The sequence below is a fragment of the Schistocerca serialis genome, chromosome 3 (genome assembly GCF_023864345.2).
Source record: "Schistocerca serialis cubense isolate TAMUIC-IGC-003099 chromosome 3, iqSchSeri2.2, whole genome shotgun sequence".
NCBI classification, from domain to species: domain Eukaryota; kingdom Metazoa; phylum Arthropoda; class Insecta; order Orthoptera; family Acrididae; genus Schistocerca; species Schistocerca serialis.
Window position 1 is genome coordinate 478,982,391 of NC_064640.1, and position 18,596 is coordinate 479,000,986.

An 18,596-nucleotide genomic window follows, 5' to 3' on the forward strand; every position below is an offset into this window, starting at 1 on the left:
ACGAAAGGAGAACTACGTAATGCAAGACATACAATGGTCAGCTCAATGCAACATGAGCAAACACATTGATGGAAGAAGCTTACACACAGAGAGAGGAAAGCTCAGTATTGAAAAAATACGATCTTTGCACCAAACTAAAAGTTTTTATCAAAAAAATGTAAGAATTTCGAGTACAATTCACACAGAGATTGCTTACCTTTATATGCAAGTATAATTACAAACCTATGATTGTGAAAGCAAATTTGAACTTTGCACCAAGACAAGACTGTTAATTAAAATATGCAGGTTTCGAACAAAAAACACACAAGTTGCTATTGTCACAACCTAATTTTTTACAACTTTAAAAGAAACATGGCTTACTTAATTGACACCACTAATGTAACTTTGGCCATTGTAATACATTGTCTGTATTATTTATCAAATTACATAAAAATTTATTCTACAACAGTACAAAACAGAGCTGCCAGAACTCCTGATATACCTTACAGCGTAAAGTATATTTTCCGACGAGAATTGTTACATGTTTGTATAAAAGTAAACAATGTTATTCCCATGTGTAAATTACCAACATTATTTGTCAAGATGTCGTGTCACTTCAGTTACAACTGATATCAAAGTCAGTGAGACTGTGCTACAGTAAAAGCTTTTCTTTTGCACTACAAAACGTTTGTTATCTTCTGCTGATAATTCTAAATTATTGTCACACAATACTTTGATGAAATATTGCACAGAGTGGAAGTAATGCAAATTAATATAAGGAAGAAATTGTGGTTGCTATGCTTTCAGCTATCATCTTTCAAGTACTTCTCAGAGTCACTGAAACATTATAGCAATTTCATCGTTGGTTACTATTTATCTTGCAGTACAAAACTTCTCTCATCTTCTGCTGATAATGCTAACTTAATGCTATCACACAGCTGATACTACATCAGTCTTCAACCCATGCATTGCAATGTTACTGTAGAATTGTAGCAGTTTACCCCATACGGTACTGTACTATAGCAAAATTATAGCAAAGTCGCCCATACAGTGACATACTCTAGCAAAACTGTAACAAATTGCCCCCTATGTTGCCATGTTGTAGCAAAACTGTAACAGATTGCTTGGTACATGACAATTACACAACAATATAGTAACAAATAGCACCTACACTGACAAGTTATATCAAAATTGTAACAAAACACCCAGTATACTATCATTATTAATGACATTGTCACCAATTTTGGCAATCACGGTCAGATTATTTGTGAAAAGCCATCATAGTTCTACATCTACATCTAAATCTACATACATACTCCGCAATCCACCATACGGTGCTTGGCGGAGGGTACCTCGTACCACAACCAGCAGCTTCTCTCCCTGTTCCACTCCCAAACAATCAGAACAACATCTTCAGAATTCGACAGTAAGGGTTCATTGTATATAGTAATGGGATCATCTCTTCCAGTACTGAAAACTTGTAAACTGCGCATGTGCTAGCTATAGCACTTCGGTGCACCCTGAAAAGTGGTCATTTCAGAGCGATCAGGGTATAACATATGTAAAGATGAGAGTTAGCCTCCCTAGTACTGACACAGAACTCACTGTAATGCAACTGTAACAAATTGCCTTATACATCGACATGTCAATGCAAAGTTGTGCCAAATGACTACCTACATCACAATAGTAATACAAAATTGTAACGAATTTCCCCATACATCATGAGCACATGGTGGATACAGTTACAGACCAAGAATGGACAATTCATGTATGGTGACTGCCATTATCCCAGATACTATTGGGCAAACCTGTCCATTTACCTGGGTGACTATCATTACCATCGGTAGTGTTGTGTGGTAATGATGTTCGGTTTATATGGTAACTGCCGTTACCTGGTTGCTGTTGGGTAAGGCAGTGATGGCCACCTGACATGGTGACTACTATTACTTCTCACTTCTACCGACTGTCACAGCGCTTTAACATATGGGGAGTAATGATCACCTGACAAGGTGACTAATATCACCAAAGATACTACTGAGTGGGGCGACAATTGTCAGTTGATATGGTGACTGCTATTATCCGAATCATGGCAACTACCATCACATTGGATGCAACTGGGGGCATTGATGGTCATTTGACTTGGTAAGTGCCGTTACTCTAAACATGGTGGCTACCATTAACCCAGATTCATGTTGACAGTATGCGTGACATAACCTGGAAGCTGACAATGCATGTGCCATAACCTGGAAGAAGGTATCAGCTTCTGCATCTCAAACAGAATTGTAACTCCAGAAGCTGACAGTGCACATATGCATGATAACTTGGCATTGTGTATAAGCTACTGTATCTCCCTCATTTTATATTTAGTTACAGACAAATTCCAATGGAAACTGTAACAAATTGTCTCATACATCGTCATGTTGCAGTAAAGTATAAAAAATTTGCTTTGTGCAATACCATATTACAGCAAAAATTCTAACTAATTACCCCATGCACTTCTATGTTGCAGCAAAACACTAGCAAACTGCCCCTATTATAGCAAAGTTGTAACAAATTGCCACATACATCGACTTGTTACAGAAAAATCGTTTCAAATTGTCCCTTTCACGGCAAGTGGGTTTCAGCTGTAGTATCTCAAATAGCATCTCAAGTTGTCAAGTATTAAACAAAACTGTAACATATAGCCTCATCAAACATCATAATTAGAGATTTACCCATTTATTACCATTGTTAGAAAAAATTGGAACAAATTGCCCCATATGTCGCCAATTAAACAAATTCAGACCCGTCCTAGTAAACTATGTCTTGATCCAACAAGCAAAAGCGATTAATCGGAAAATTGACTCTTGTCAACTGCTGCGCATCAAGACTTGTTCCAAAAAGCAAAATACTTCGTGTCCACAGGTCAGCTTCGTGTGCACAGGTCAGCACTGTATCAATGATGACACAGTCGACATCGCACTTTAGTATACTGTCATCAAGGTGCAACTCTGGTCACTGACTTTCGTCTCCTTTAATCATAACCTAAGATGGCGGATACATACAAATTGGTTGTTTCGATTAAATGACGAGTAAAATACTGCATTTATTGTGACATATGAGGTAATTTGGTATAGTTTTGCTGTAATATAGCGATTTAGGGGACAGTTTGCTACATTTCTGTCACATAACGATCTAAGGGGATGTTGTTGCGTGTTTCGATGTAACATGAAGATATGTGATGCAGTTTGCTACAATTTCTTGTAACAATCATCTTATGTGGTGGATTTCGTTACAAATTTGCTATAACATTGTGGTGCATGGAGCGATTTGCAACAATTTTTCTGTAGCCTGTAATGTGTTGACCAAAATAGCATCTAGACTTCACTGTGGAACAGCATAGTTCAGCATTATCACTGAAGACGACCAACGTTTATACAGCAAGATATAGTTTTTATCTTAGCATGAGGGTCTCTATAATACTTGTCTGACTTTGATATCGGCTTTAGCTGAACTAAGACGAGTTTTTAAGAAATGACACTGACGCTTTATATGGTACAAATATCAACAAATTCTCTTTGAAAAATGAACTTTAGGCTGTAAAGTAGCTGAGTAGATGATGTAGAAAACAATCATCTATTTTGATGAATAATACAGACAATTTTGATTATTTTGTATGTGGTGCTAAGGGCGAACAAAGCTCATTGGTAATTTCTACTTAGCCTGTAATTTAGTTTCCTTTTTCTACTGTCATAAAGGAATAGGTTACAACAGTAGTGCCTCGTGTGTTTTGTACACGGAAGCTTTACATAATGTGATAAATATATTTTATTTTTAATACAGCGAATTTTTTGGGTGGTTTAAACTTTGCTTTCTGTGTATGGAGGCTACTTGCATCCTTGTTTTTGGCCATGTTGTTTTATGTTTATATCTGTACTTTCTGTATTACATAGCTCTCCTTACGTATTATGAAATTATGTAGTTATACTATGCATTAAACATTTTGCCGAAATTTATTATTTTTAACAAGTTTTGTGGAGTTAAAGAGAGAAAATATGCGACGTTGTACAAAGCGTCTGTGGAACGTAACTGCAGGTAGAATAAAAAAAAGTTACCTTAGTCAGGCTATAATGTCAATTATATTTCTGTAATGTAGAACGTGATGCACTATTTACTCCCACACCTAAAATGGAGCTTGTGTGTGTGTGTGTGTGTGTGTGTGTTGTGTGTGTGCATGCATATTGCAGGTTGTTCACATACTTCTTAATACGTCAGGAAACAGAATTCAAAAGTTTCGAATACGTCTCTGAACATGATGCAAATTGAAGCAATTTAGGTGAAGCTTACCTACTTTCATAAAGAACACAAGTCATTCGGAATCTTTTGTACGTCATACAAAATTAAAATTCAGATCGTTTAGATACTTTTGAACATGTCAGCTACGTACTGATTGTCTGTTTCGTCGGTATTTTTGAATTTCGTGCCAACATGATTTCATGCAAAGAAGTTGAGTTTCTGACATCATTAGTATGATGTCATAGCTAGGTGGATGGCTAGTGATGATAATGTCATCGGTAAGAGGGCGTGGCTTGCGAAGTCGAATGTGAAGTGAAGCGTGACGGGACCACCGTTATTTTCTATATACATAAAGGATCTGGCGCACAGGGTAAGCAGCAGTCTATTGCCGTTTGCTGACGATGCTGTGTTGTATGGGAAGGTGCCATCGTTGAGTGACTATAGGTGCATAAAAGATGATTTAGGTAAAATTTCTAGTTGGCGTGATGAATGGCTGCTAGCTATAACTGTAGAAAAATGTAAGAAAGTGCAAATAAGTAGGAAAAAACAGTAATGGTACAGGGTACACTCCGCCACGCACCATACGATGGCCTACACAGTATGTATGTAGATGCAGATGTATTATTGTTTTATATTACACGTCTAGTGCCATGCGACCAACTTGAGGTACAAATGTCCATAGTCATCTGTAGATGAAATTGCAACAGAAAAGCAATAACAGGTAAAGTAAAATGTTTATGATCCTAAAAAGACGACAAGTTTTCAAGTTTATATAAACGCAATCAACAGTGTAAGGCAGGAATGAGCTTAGTTTTCAAGAGGTTCATCGACAAAAAAGAAGATGTGACCTACGAGAATTTACACTCCTGGAAATTGAAATAAGAACACCGTGAATTCATTGTCCCAGGAAGGAGAAACTTTATTGACACATTCCTGGGGTCAGATACATCACATGATCACACTGACAGAACCACAGGCACATAGACACAGGCAACAGGGCATGCACAATGTCGGCACTAGTACAGTGTATATCCACCTTTCGCAGCAATGCAGGCTGCTATTCTCCCATGGAGACGATCGTAGAGATGCTGGATGTACTCCTGTGGAACGGCTTGCCATGCCATTTACAACTGGCGCCTCAGTTGGACCAGCGTTCGTGCTGGACGTGCAGACCGCGTGAGACGACGCTTCATCCAGTCTCAAACATGCTCAATGGGGGACAGATCCGGAGATCTTGCTGGCCAGGGTAGCTGACTTACACCTTCTAGAGCACGTTGGGTGGCACGGGATACATGCGGACGTGCATTGTCCTGTTGGAACAGCAAGTTCCCTTGCCGGTCTAGGAATGGTAGAACGATGGGTTCGATGACGGTTTGGATGTACCGTGCACTATTCAGTGTCCCCTCGACGATCACCAGTGGTGTACGGCCAGTAGGAGATCGCTCCCCACACCATGATGCCGGGTGTTGGCCCTGTGTGCCTCGGTCGTATGCAGTCCTGATTGTGGCGCTCACCTGCACGGCGCCAAACACGCATACGACCATCATTGGCACCAAGGCAGAAGCGACTCTCATCGCTGAAGACGACACGTCTCCATTCGTCCCTCCATTCACGCCTGTCGCGACACCACTGGAGGCGGGCTGCACGATGTTGGGGCGTGAGCGGAAGACGGCCTAACGGTGTGCGGGACCGTAGCCCAGCTTCATGGAGACGGTTGCGAATGGTCCTCGCCGATACCCCAGGAGCAACAGTGTCCCTAATTTGCTGGGAAGTGGCGGTGCGGTCCCCTACGGCACTGCGTAGGATCCTACGGTCTTGGCGTGCATCCGTGCGTCGCTGCGGTCCGGTCCCAGGTCGACGGGCACGTGCACCTTCCGCCGACCACTGGCGACAACATCGATGTACTGTGGAGACCTCACGCCCCACGTGGTGAGCAATTCGGCGGTACGTCCACCTGGCCTCCCGCATGCCCACTATACGCCCTCGCTCAAAGTCCGTCAACTGCACATACGGTTCATGTCCACGCTGTCGCGGCATGCTACCAGTGTTAAAGACTGCGATGGAGCTCCGTATGCCACGGAAAACTGGCTGACACTGACGGCGGCGGTGCACAAATGCTGCGCAGCTAGCGCCATTCGATGGCCAACACCGCGGTTCCTGGTGTGTCCGCTGTGCCGTGCGTGTGATCATTGCTTGTACAGCCCTCTCGCAGTGTCCGGAGCAAGTATGGTGGGTCTGACACACCGGTGTCAATGTGTTCTTTTTTCCATTTCCAGGAGTGTAGATTTGATAGAGATTGGACAATGCTAAGAATCTTCAATTCTTGTGGTAAATTACTGAATATATAGTCATTAAAATACTGCCGCCTTCCAACATAAGAGTCAAGGAGGTGCTTGCAAGGTGCTATTTCTTGGGAATAAGCTGATATTGTTCACAAGAAACGAAATTAAAGAACATATACAGGATGTTCCACTAAAACTGTTTGCCTCTGTAAGTTACAAAGTAATAGGCGACGGAAATATTTATTGCGGTAGGTCACCACAAGAAACGTTACATTGTCTGTGGAGCTATGAGCATAGTTTATTGTGTTATTATCCAAAGAGTTACAGCAAAAAGATACAATTTATTAAATGGAACAATAGTTGTTTCTATCATGCACTGGAATCAGTAACACTAGCTGTGTATACATCAATTTAAATTACGTTCCTATCACCTTTAGTTTGGGAGCTACAACCCTTCAAAGTTTCAGGGGCAGACCGCACACGCTACGCATAACGCAATGCACCTTCTAAATGTGGTGTGGCCGAGTTGTAACGTCGCCGGTGTCACGGAGCGAGAAGCTTCCTCAAAGCGCTGTTAGACTGCCGACTGTCACCGCACACGGCCGTATACCCGACAGTTCGAGCCTAACAAACAAACGGGGCTCAATATACTGTACCACAGTTACTGAGATACTAAAATACAGGGAGCAAAAGGCTATTTACAATTTGTACAGAAACCTGATGGCAGTTATAAGAGTCGAGGGGCATCAAAAGCAAGCAGTGGTTAGGAAGGGAGTGAGACAGGGTTGTAGCCTATCTCTGACGTTATTCAATCTGTATATTGAGCAAGCAGTAAAGGAAACAAAAGAAAAATTCAGAGTAGGAATTAAAATCCGTGGAGAAGAAATAAAAACTTTGAGGTTTGCCGACAACATTGTAATTCTGTCAGAGACAGAAAAGGACCTGGAAGAGCAGCTGAACGGAATGGACAGTGTCTTGAAAGGAGTATATAAGATGAACAATAACAAAAGGAAAACGAGGATAATGGAATGTAGTCGAATTAAACCGGGTGGTGCTGAGGGTATTAGATTAGGAAATGAGACGCTTAAAGTAGTAAATGAGTTTTGCTATTTGGGGAGCAAAATAACTGATGATGGTCGAAGTAGAGAGGATATAAAATGTAGACTGGCAATGGCAAGGAAAGCGTTTCTGAAGAAGGGAAATTTGTTAACATCGAGTATAGATTTAAGTGTCAAGAAGTCGTTTCTGAAAGTATTTGTATGGAGTGTGGCCATGTATGGAAGTGAAACATAGTTTGGACAAGAAGAGAATAGAAGCTTTCGAAATATGGTGCTACAGAAGAATGCTGAAGATTAGATGGGTAGATCACATAACTAATGAGGAGGTATTGAATAGAATTAGCGAGAAGAGAAACTTGTGGCACACCTTGACTAGAAGAAGGGATCGGTTTGTAGCACATGTTTTGAGGCTTCAAGGGATCACCAATTTAGCATTGGAGGGCAGCGTGGAGGGTATAAATCGAAGAGGGACACCAAGAGATGAATACACTAAGCAGATTCAGAAGGATGTAGGTTGCATTAGCTACTGGGAGATGAAGAAGCTTGTACAGGATAGAGTAGCATGGAGAGCTGCATGAAACCAGTGTCTGGACTGAAGGCCATAACAACAACAACAACTGACATCGGATGAAGATGGCATACACGAACAACGGGTACGTTGAGAAGTTGTTGATGCTCGGCTAGTGTTGACACGATGCCACTCAAGCAGCCATGGCGTACGCCGCGATGTATCCTAGGCGAAGAGCTCCGTCTGCAATTACGTTTTTACGTGCCGAACAACGACTTCGGGAAAAAGGCAGCTTGGTAATGCGCCGCAGTAACAGACGAAGAAGTGCAAGAAGTGAAGAGACAGAGGTGTTTGCTTCACCTGCAGTACACCACGAGCCTCATGTCAGCTTACGAGCCGTTGCTGCAGTTGCTGGTGTCAGTCTCACATCTGTGTGGCGTATAGTACACGGCCACAGGTTTCACCGGTACCGCCTGTCACTGACACAGGAGCTGCATGGGAACGATTTCCGTACGAGAGTTACATTCTGTGAATGGGCCATGCTTAATTTCACGTTGAAGTCGTTAGAAGGTGTTATGATCTCTGATGTGTCCTCGTTCACAAATTATGGTGCACAGACAATACTCAGTGGTTACTACCTGTCAACCGTCAACGTATGTGATCTATATATGTATGGTGTGGGATCATTGGGGACGAAATCATCGGTCCACACTACTTCCCAGGTACACTGATAGGTGAGTTATATCGCGCGTTTATAGTCGACAGTTTGGGTGATCTCCTGGAACATGTGTGCCTACACACGAGTGTCCATTTGTGGATGCAGCATGATGGTCACCCAGCCCTTTCTGCGCGTGCTGTTGTGGAAGAACTAAACAACAGGTTTGGAGAAAGGTGGTTGGAGCGCCATGGTCCTCATTCATGGTCCACACCATCACCCGATTTAACATCATTAGATTTCTTTTCGTGGGGATATCTAAAGGATCGTGTTTATGTCACTGAGCCCACATCTCCAGATGATCGGAAACGGCGCACCGAGGACGCATGTTGTTCCGTGACACCGGCGAGGTTACATCTCATCCGCAGATCCTCCAGAATGCGCATTGCACTGTGCATTCAGGAATATGGACACACATTTGAACATCTCATTTAAAAGAACTTCCCACCGCCAGAAGATCCATTACCCACCACACAGCTATATATTATGCACAGCATGTGGTATCTGTCCCTGAAATTTTGAAGGGTTGTAGCTCCCAAACTAAAGGTGATAGGAATGTAATTTAAACTGATGTATACACAGCTTGTGTTAGTGATTCCTGTGCATGATAGAAACAACTATTGTTCCATTGAAAAAATTGTATCGTTTTGCTGTAACTCTTTGGATAATAACACAATAAACAATGTTCACAGCTCCGCAGACAGTGTAACGTTTTTTATGGTGACCAACCGCTATTAGTATTTCCGTCGCTTATTACTTCGTAACTTACAGAGCCAAACACATTTAGTGAAACAACCTGTATATTTAGAAGCCAACCCAGCGTAATTAACAGCAGTCGCGATCGCCGCAACCGTCCGTTTCTGAGCGAAAAAGACCCTTTGAGAATGGATACAGTAACCCCAAAATATAATTCGATGCGTCATAAGCGAATGAAAATAAGAAAAGTAGACTACTTTTGATGTCGAACTCTCATTTACTTCACTTACTTCAGATGTAGATGTAAACGCTATGCATTCAAGGTCAATGAGTGTACATTATGTCACCTGGGTTCAAGTGCAGACGAAGTGGCTCTAAGCCTTCACAGCCATTGTATCTACATAGACGAAAGAATCATATTAGGTTCACCGTTACTAACTGAACACTTATCTTATTGCTCCACATGCATTCTGTAATCAGCAATGTTCTACATGAGGTCCTCTTCGAAAGCATCATTAGTGTTCGAACTGTTGCGTTGCATTCGCCTTTTCCCTGCTGAAGCATTTTTGTTACCAGGAAACCAAATTCGTAAATCAATTTCTCATCCATACAAGTAATTGTTTAGCGATTTTACAGAAAGTCTCAGAATTTAATAGAACTGTTTGCTACAGATTTTTACATGATACTCTAACAACCATTCGGACAGGCGTAGGTGGACGTAGGGAGCGGTTGTTGGTAAAAATCTCTCAAACGTCTTGACCGATTTACTTCCGATTTTTACACGACACTCTATTAAACCTACTGACGGACATAGGCAACATATTTCTTTAATATATGAAGGTATACCCATAACAAATAGAACTAATTTATTTGTGGCCAGACCTTTTGTAGTACCACATTTAGTCGCTAGGAGCGCATAGAAGGAACATTCCAGACTCATTAAATCGAATGCCGTTTGCCGAAGGTCAGTATTAGTTTCGGCAGAGCTTATAATGACAAGTGTTTAGTGTGATTGTCGTTTGTGCAATGGCAGCATGCAGAGGTTAATTTGTGGAACAGAAACCTTTGAATGTTAAAAACGGTGTAGAAGGACGATGCTATGGGGAAAACTCAAGTTTCAATAATGGTGAAATGTCAGTTGATGAGCCTCTCGTTCTAGTCATCCTTCCGCGGGTCGAATACATGAAAATGTTCAAAACGTTCGTGTAGTCAGCAACGAAGATCGACGGCGGACTGTTAAAAAAGTTGTGGAGCTGTGCGGAGTGACTTGGTGTTCACTGCAGCGAATTTTAACAGAAGATTTGGAAATGAAAAGGAAAGGGTGGCTGCCAAATTCGTGTCACGACTGCTGACTGAGGAACAAAAACAGTCGCATCGAAGTGTGGTGTGCTTTGAAAGAAGAATCCCGAAATAATCCAATTTTTTTTTCAAAAATTTTCACAGGTGACGAAACTTGGTGCTATGCTTACAATATTGAACCAAAGCAACAATCAAGTCAGTGGAAGACTTCAAGCTCAACTCGCCCTAAGGACACTCATCATGTGAAATGAAACATTAAGACTATGCTGATATGTTATTTCCTGGCTTTCTACTCAGAAGCTTTGAAAAGATCGCTAAACAGTGTGTGATGGAAGCGGCCTCATTTTGAGCAGTCCGGTGATAGGTTTTTCAGTCGTTACAATGCCCCTGCTTACAAAAACCGGCCTGTATGACAATCTTGACCAAAAGTGTATGCCCCATGTTCCCAGCTCACCATACTCACCCGACCTTGCACTGTTCGACTTTTTTTTGTTTTCTAAAGTGAAAACAGACATGAAAGGATAGTGTTTTGCTGTTGTTGTTGAGGAGAAGAAAAAAACAAAGGAGAAGATGCCAAACGTCACAAAAGATGAATTTCAACAAAGTTTAGAAAAATAGGATAATATATTACACAAGTATATTACTGCAAGTGAAGAGAATTTTAAAGGATATTGAAGGTTTCTGCTTAAAATGTGAATTGGGTACCCCCTTGTGTATTGAATATAAATATACACTCCTGGAAATGGAAAAAAGAACACATTGACACCGGTGTGTCAGACCCACCATACTTGCTCCGGACACTGCGAGAGGGCTGTACAAGCAATGATCACACGCACGGCACAGCGGACACACCAGGAACCGCGGTGTTGGCCGTCGAATGGCGCTAGCTGCGCAGCATTTGTGCACCGCCGCCGTCAGTGTCAGCCAGTTTGCCGTGGCATACGGAGCTCCATCGCAGTCTTTAACACTGGTAGCATGCCGGGACAGCGCGGACGTGAACCGTATGTGCAGTTGACGGACTCTGAGCGAGGGCGTATAGTGGGCATGCGGGAGGCCGGGTGGACGTACCGCCGAATTGCTCAACACGTGGGGCGTGAGGTCTCCACAGTACATCGATGTTGTCGCCAGTGGTCGGCGGAAGGTGCACGTGCCCGTCGACCTGGGACCGGACCGCAGCGACGCACGGATGCACGCCGAGACCGTAGGATCCTACGCAGTGCCGTAGGGGACCACACCGCCACTTCCCAGCAAATTAGGGACACTGTTGCTCCTGGGGTATCGGCGAGGACCATTCGCAACCGTCTCCATGAAGCTGGGCTACGGTCCTGCACACCGTTAGGCCGTCTTCCGCTCACGCCCCAACATCGTGCAGCCCGCCTCCAGTGGTGTCGCGACAGGCGTGAATGGAGGGACGAATGGAGACGTGTCGTCTTCAGCGATGAGAGTCGCTTCTGCCTTGGTGCCAATGATGGTCGTATGCGTGTTTGGCGCCGTGCAGGTGAGCGCCACAATCAGGACTGCATACGACCGAGGCACGCAGGGCCAACACCCGGCATCATGGTGTGGGGAGCGATCTCCTACACTGGCCGTACACCACTGGTGATCGTCGAGGGGACACTGAATAGTGCACGGTACATCCAAACCGTCATCGAACCCATCGTTCTACCATTCCTAGACCGGCAAGGGAACTTGCTGTTCCAACAGGACAATGCACGTCCGCATGTATCCCGTGCCACCCAACGTGCTCTAGAAGGTGTAAGTCAACTACCCTGGCCAGCAAGATCTCCGGATCTGTCCCCCATTGAGCATGTTTGGGACTGGATGAAGCGTCGTCTCACGCGGTCTGCACGTTCAGCACGAACGCTGGTCCAACTGAGGCGCCAGGTGGAAATGGTATGGCAAGCCGTTCCACAGGACTACATCCAGCATCTCTACGATCGTCTCCATGGGAGAATAGCAGCCTGCATTGCTGCGAAAGGTGGATATACACTGTACTAGTGCCGACATTGTGCATGCCCTGTTGCCTGTGTCTATGTGCCTGTGGTTCTGTCAGTGTGATCATGTGATGTATCTGACCCCAGGAATGTGTCAATAAAGTTTCCCCTTCCTGGGACAATGAATTCACGGTGTTCTTATTTCAATTTCCAGGAGTGTATATTCAAAATCTATACTATTATACAAAGACAGGTCAATGCTCAAAGCTGTTACCAAAAATCTCTAAAGGTTCTTGGCCGATTTAGTTCATATTTTTACACGAGACTCTGATACAACATTTGGACAACGTAGAATACATATTTTTTAATGTATTATTGCACATGGACATGGGATTCAGCTAATCCATTCATTCATCACAAATTCCACAGAATCCATTACTTATCAGACATGCAGAACATCCTGCCAGCTATTTCTGCAAATATAATAGACATCATATTATCTATCCAAAACATACACTTCGTAACCAAGTACTCGAATATACACTTACATGCAATTTCCATTATTTTTATTCAGTATGGGACAAACATTTTTCTGGACCCATATCACAACGCATTTCTTCACACTCTCCATTTCCATGATGTTCTATGACTTCGTTCGTCTCGTCTATCTTATCTTCCTTGCAGACATCGCGCTGTAACAGACATAATTTCATTAAGTACGCAATGCAATCGATTCCCGAGTTTATGCATTTGAATTTGTTGCGGCTCCAGATACTCCAACTGATCAAAAGTAAAACTAAATTCTGATATGTATGAACACATTTAACATGGTTTACATACTGTGTACAACAGACGATCAGTTTGGAGACGTTGAAATTATCAGAACTGTAACGCACCTTGTCATAAAGCACCATCTATGGGGCAATAACATTTCTGATAGAAACTGGCTTCCTCAGAATCCATACCTGAACCCAGTAGAACTCCTTTGATACGAGTTAGAATGACGCCTTCGCTCCACACACCAACGGAAAAATCATTATCAGTTCTGGTTTCGGCTCCTTGGTAATAATGAGCTATCATTCCTCTGCAGAGATTAAGACACGTAACTGAAAGTGTCCCCAGCAGAGTTCAAGCTGACATAAAGGCGAACGGTCGACGCATTCACTAACAATGTGCGTGCATACTTTTCATCACATAGTGTATCCTGACGACTGTGTTCAAATCACCTATCGCAAGAATAATGTTATGCCTATATTTCTCCAAACATTCAGTTCCTAACATTCTATCCATAATTAAATCTGTAAGTACAAAACAGTTAACCTGAAACTCATTGGTTTTGCACTAAATCTGTCTCTACAGGTTCGTAGCTTTACCCTGTAGTTGATTTGACATGCACGCTGCAAGGCAGAATTAAAAGGTAGTCATTTTAACTCTCTGTAGAAATGGTTCTGGAATTGCCGATAAATGAGAGCGTAATTCCAATAAAGGGTCCCTTTTCACTCTTTAATTTCCGTGATCGGTTGCATCTTTTTACACGCAGGTCGCTCAAACACTCGCCTCCAGTAACCCTTCCTCTTTTTCAGGGCATTCTGTCTCTCTTTACACGACAAAAATACTAATATCAGATAACCTTACTATTTCTTCACCTCCTGCGAACGATTCCACAAAAGCAGCGATGGTAGTTTCAGCTTCCTTTCGGTTCTCCGTCTCCCTTGCCTCTCTCAGCCTTTCCTGCACCCATTTATGCTGTGGTAACGTTTTTTGATTTTACTATATACTATGTCCAGTCATTTTCGCTCTGTCAAACCATTGAATACCAACTTTAGTTGAAAATATAAACGTAAATCTAAGCAGGGACATAGGATGCTTATTTAATTTTCCCAGCGTCACCTCGTTTGATTCGACTACATTCCGTAACCCTTGTTTTACTTTTGTTGATATTTATCCTGCAATCTCTTTCAAAGACACTGTCCATTCCATTCAGCTGAACTTCCTGGTCCTTTTCCGCCTATGTCAGAATGACAGTATCATTGGTAAACGTCAAAGGTTTTGAATGATCTGCATGACTGTGAACCCCAACGCTGAGAAGCTACTCAAATTTTTCGTTCCTTCTCCGTGAAATTTAGTTTCATTCTGAATTTTTCCTTGGTTTCCGTCACTACGTGCTTATTGAATGAAGTGAATAACACGGAGGATGGAATAAAACCTTATGTCATTCCCTTCTCAACTACTGCTTTCGTTTCATGTTCTTCAACTCTTATAACTGCAGACTGGTTCGTAAAAATTGTAGATAACAATTGGTTTCTTTTTTATACTCGCTACCTTTTATATATGAGTGAATGTGCTCCAGTGAACAATGTTAAAACACTTTCTTTAAATCTCATTGTAGAATAAGTCGCAGGGCCAGTATTGCGTCGCGTATTCTGACATTTCTCTGAAACTATTGAACTCCAGGCCCCAATCACCTTTAAAATTTCGTCTCCATTAATGAACAAAATATTTATTTTATTTCGTTCTAGATTCTCTCAATTTCTTCATTATCTGCGGAGCTAGTAGGCATAGAAGCTAGTACCAACAACACATTTAACTAAACTTCATCAGGAAATGGGATGATCTATCTCGTAGAATACGCTGGATTGGTTACAAGACAAAGGGACGCTTTATCGCAAGAATTTTAATACACGACAACGACTAAAAGGTGTTATAATTTAAGTTAGGAAACTGATGAAATTCATTTAAAAGCAAGAATAATACAATTGGAAAATCTTTTTCAGAAAAGTGAATCAGTTATCTTTGAAGAGGACACAGTCGATTTTCTTCAGTATTCTTCTCTTGTTTCGTCTTGTGCCACATCTTTTATAAATTGGATTCGACAGAACATTTTGCCATGTTACCCATATCATGCCTGATATGTGATGTCTGACAGGGCGTGTCTCGGTCATTAAGCACTTCTGAATTAACATGGTTGTCAAATTAATATAATGATATGGTTATTGGTGTTAACAGTCATACACTTTAATCGTTTTTAGAAGGCTTCATTCGCTAAAAGTTAAAGAACGTCGATTTCAGTTGCACTTGCAGGTGAGTTCAATTACTTAATTATGGCTTAATCACAGAGTATTTAGAGCATGGTGGTACTAATCAACAATGGAGATAGGGTCTGAAGATGAAGGCAAATAGAAAGCTGTAAGTTACATTGCCTGGAAGATGCTAGAAATGAAGAACCACCATTTCAACTCAGTTTCGCCGGCCGCGGTGGTCTCGCGGTTAAGGCGCTCAGTCCGGAACCGCGCGACTGCTACGCTCGCAGGTTCGAATCCTGCGTCGGGCATGGATGTGTGTGATGTTCTTAGGTTAGTTAGGTTTAAGTAGTTCTAAGTTCGAGGGGACTGATGACCACAGATGTTAAGTCCCATAGTGCTCAGAGCCATTTAAACTATTTGAACCAACTCAGTTTCAAATTGTAACATGGGAAAAAATTAATACTGATGAAAAGAGCTCTCAAAGTTAAACTGTGTTCGGTATTTTGAACCGTTTTGGTGACATAACTAAAAATACCATTAGTATACCTATGAGGATTCTCTCATTTTGCACTTGAATAACCTTGAAAAGCACAAGTTAAAATGATGTTATCAAAACAGCAATGGCAGCAAATTAAAAAAATACAAGTTGGTGGGAAAATAAAGAATTAAAAGAAAAGAAATTAAATCTTCAGGATGGCAGAACTAGCAATTCTGATCTTTTTACCTGATACTGCTCCCCCTTTGCCCCTCCCACTCCTCCTCTCCAACAAATGAGAGTGCAGTATTAAAATGAAACTGTCAATCTAAGCATAGTAGTAGTAGTAGTAGTAGTAGTAGTAGTAGCAGCTTTATTCATATGTAGATCTCCTTTTACAAGGCTACAGGACATGTCAAAGTATTTACTAATTTAGATCAATTTAGAATAAGTTAATTCGTATACACATATATTTACAGACTTCTAGTTACAGACAATCTTTAGATTTACTCCTGGTATACAATACTTTTTTTAGAAATAACTTATTAAATAATGTAATGCCACATTGTTCACTGATATCTCACAATCAGTCGCTGCACACACTATACACATACTGCTTCATAATACTTCACTCACTAGACACACGCACACACACACACATACACACACACACACACACACACAGACACGCTGTTGATCTCTGGGCCATTTTCTGTACCACAACTTCCCATTTGCTATCCTGAAAAGCTGAGTCAGCATTCCTCCATAACGCGTGAGATGTTGAGCTCAGAAAGAGGAAGAGGTGTTAGTATTGTGCTATGCATAGCTTATAGTGGGTGCTGAAATAAAATACGAAATTGCAATGTTACCCGAGAGCAAGCATTTTGGCTATGCTTGAAAATATCTGAACTATGTGAGTTATGTTGGCACTGTGCCCAAAAGCGTTTATCCGATAAATTAAATCAACCGCGTAACTTTTAATATTTCCCTGTCCATAATACGTCAGAAAAGCACACACAAAAACTTAAAAAAGTATGTACTTGCAAAAAAGTTATCAACTGTATTTTCATTCTTCACTATAAAAAGAATGTTTATGTCAAATACTGCACTGTCTTGCCAGTAAATTTCCATCTTACATCTGTAAGCTTAATTGGAAACTATATAACATTCCTTATGGAAAAAGAGATTGAGGATAAAACACATTTTTCATCAATAGTGAAAAACCAAAGTTCTCTTATGTTACATAATTAAAAGAGTGCTGTAGTAATACTAACCTCACCACCCTCATTAGTGCAAAAATACATATTAGCTAAAATGCTATACTAAGCAGATAAACTCACAAAAATAGGCAGTCTGACTGACTGCCGGATACTGGCGGAATGTAATTAATTCCATAGTTTACACCTACTGTTGCTGTAAGACATAATGCAGCCTCAAATTAAATAATTACACGTCAAACTAGTTTTACGATCCTTGTCAAGGGTTACAAAAGTATCTCCAAGTCTAAAAAACATAAAGGACGATGTAATTTCAACTCGAAGAGATGTCATTGGTGGTTTGTAGAGCAGACTGTCATCACCTACTGTTTTAAGAGGTTTTGGTAATATTTCACATCACCAAGCAACAATTCTGGGGGAAAAAAAAGATAACGTATTGTGTTCTGCACTAGAGAAGAGTAATCGGGGATACTGGTTGGCAAGTATTGCTTTCTGTTACAAATTATTGGGACTAGTCAATGTTAAGCCTGCGATATTCACCAATCAGAACGATGGTGCCAAAGCTGTCTAAAACATTTACATAGTCTATTTCCTATAATCAACTACTAAACTACACCACTATCTATGTGATTTAAATAAAACATAACACACACACACACTTACACGTGTAACACTGCGAAAGCCATACTAATTGTCAAAGTGCAATATTACGAAGAAGGTGTTTGGCTGCAATTATATTGCAACTTATCACTTAAACTTCATATTTTGGTAATACACAGAGATAATGTAAAGTGTCAAAGTTTAATTATTGTACGGGATTTTTTTAATACATTTTACTTGCATATTGGCATTACTTTTAAAATTTTATGTTAAGTAGCTCTTATTAAATACCAAAGTTCGATTGATTTAACTTACTTGTCAAGCACTATAGACCTCCAAATTATTGATTTACACATGTAAATAATTTGTACAACATATTATAATATACACAGCTTACCTATTCCTACTACTGAAATCAATTATAGGATAATAGACGGCCGGCCAGAGTGGCCGAGCGGTTCTAGGCGCTTCAGTTTGCAACCGCGAGACCGCAACGGTCGCAGGTTCGAATCCTGTCTCGGGCATTGATGTGTGT

The 18,596-nt window shown here is 41.3% G+C and overlaps 1 protein-coding gene across 1 annotated transcript in view; it reads right to left on the reverse strand.

The window, feature by feature from the left end:
- Window positions 1–13,312: 13,312 nt before the first annotated feature.
- Window positions 13,313–18,596, reverse strand: part of LOC126470939 (uncharacterized) — a 150,185-nt gene continuing 144,901 nt past the window's right edge. The window contains exon 9 of the mRNA XM_050098990.1: window positions 13,313–13,438. Coding sequence (XP_049954947.1) covers window positions 13,313–13,438 — 126 coding nt within the window. The remainder of the gene's footprint in view (window positions 13,439–18,596) is intronic.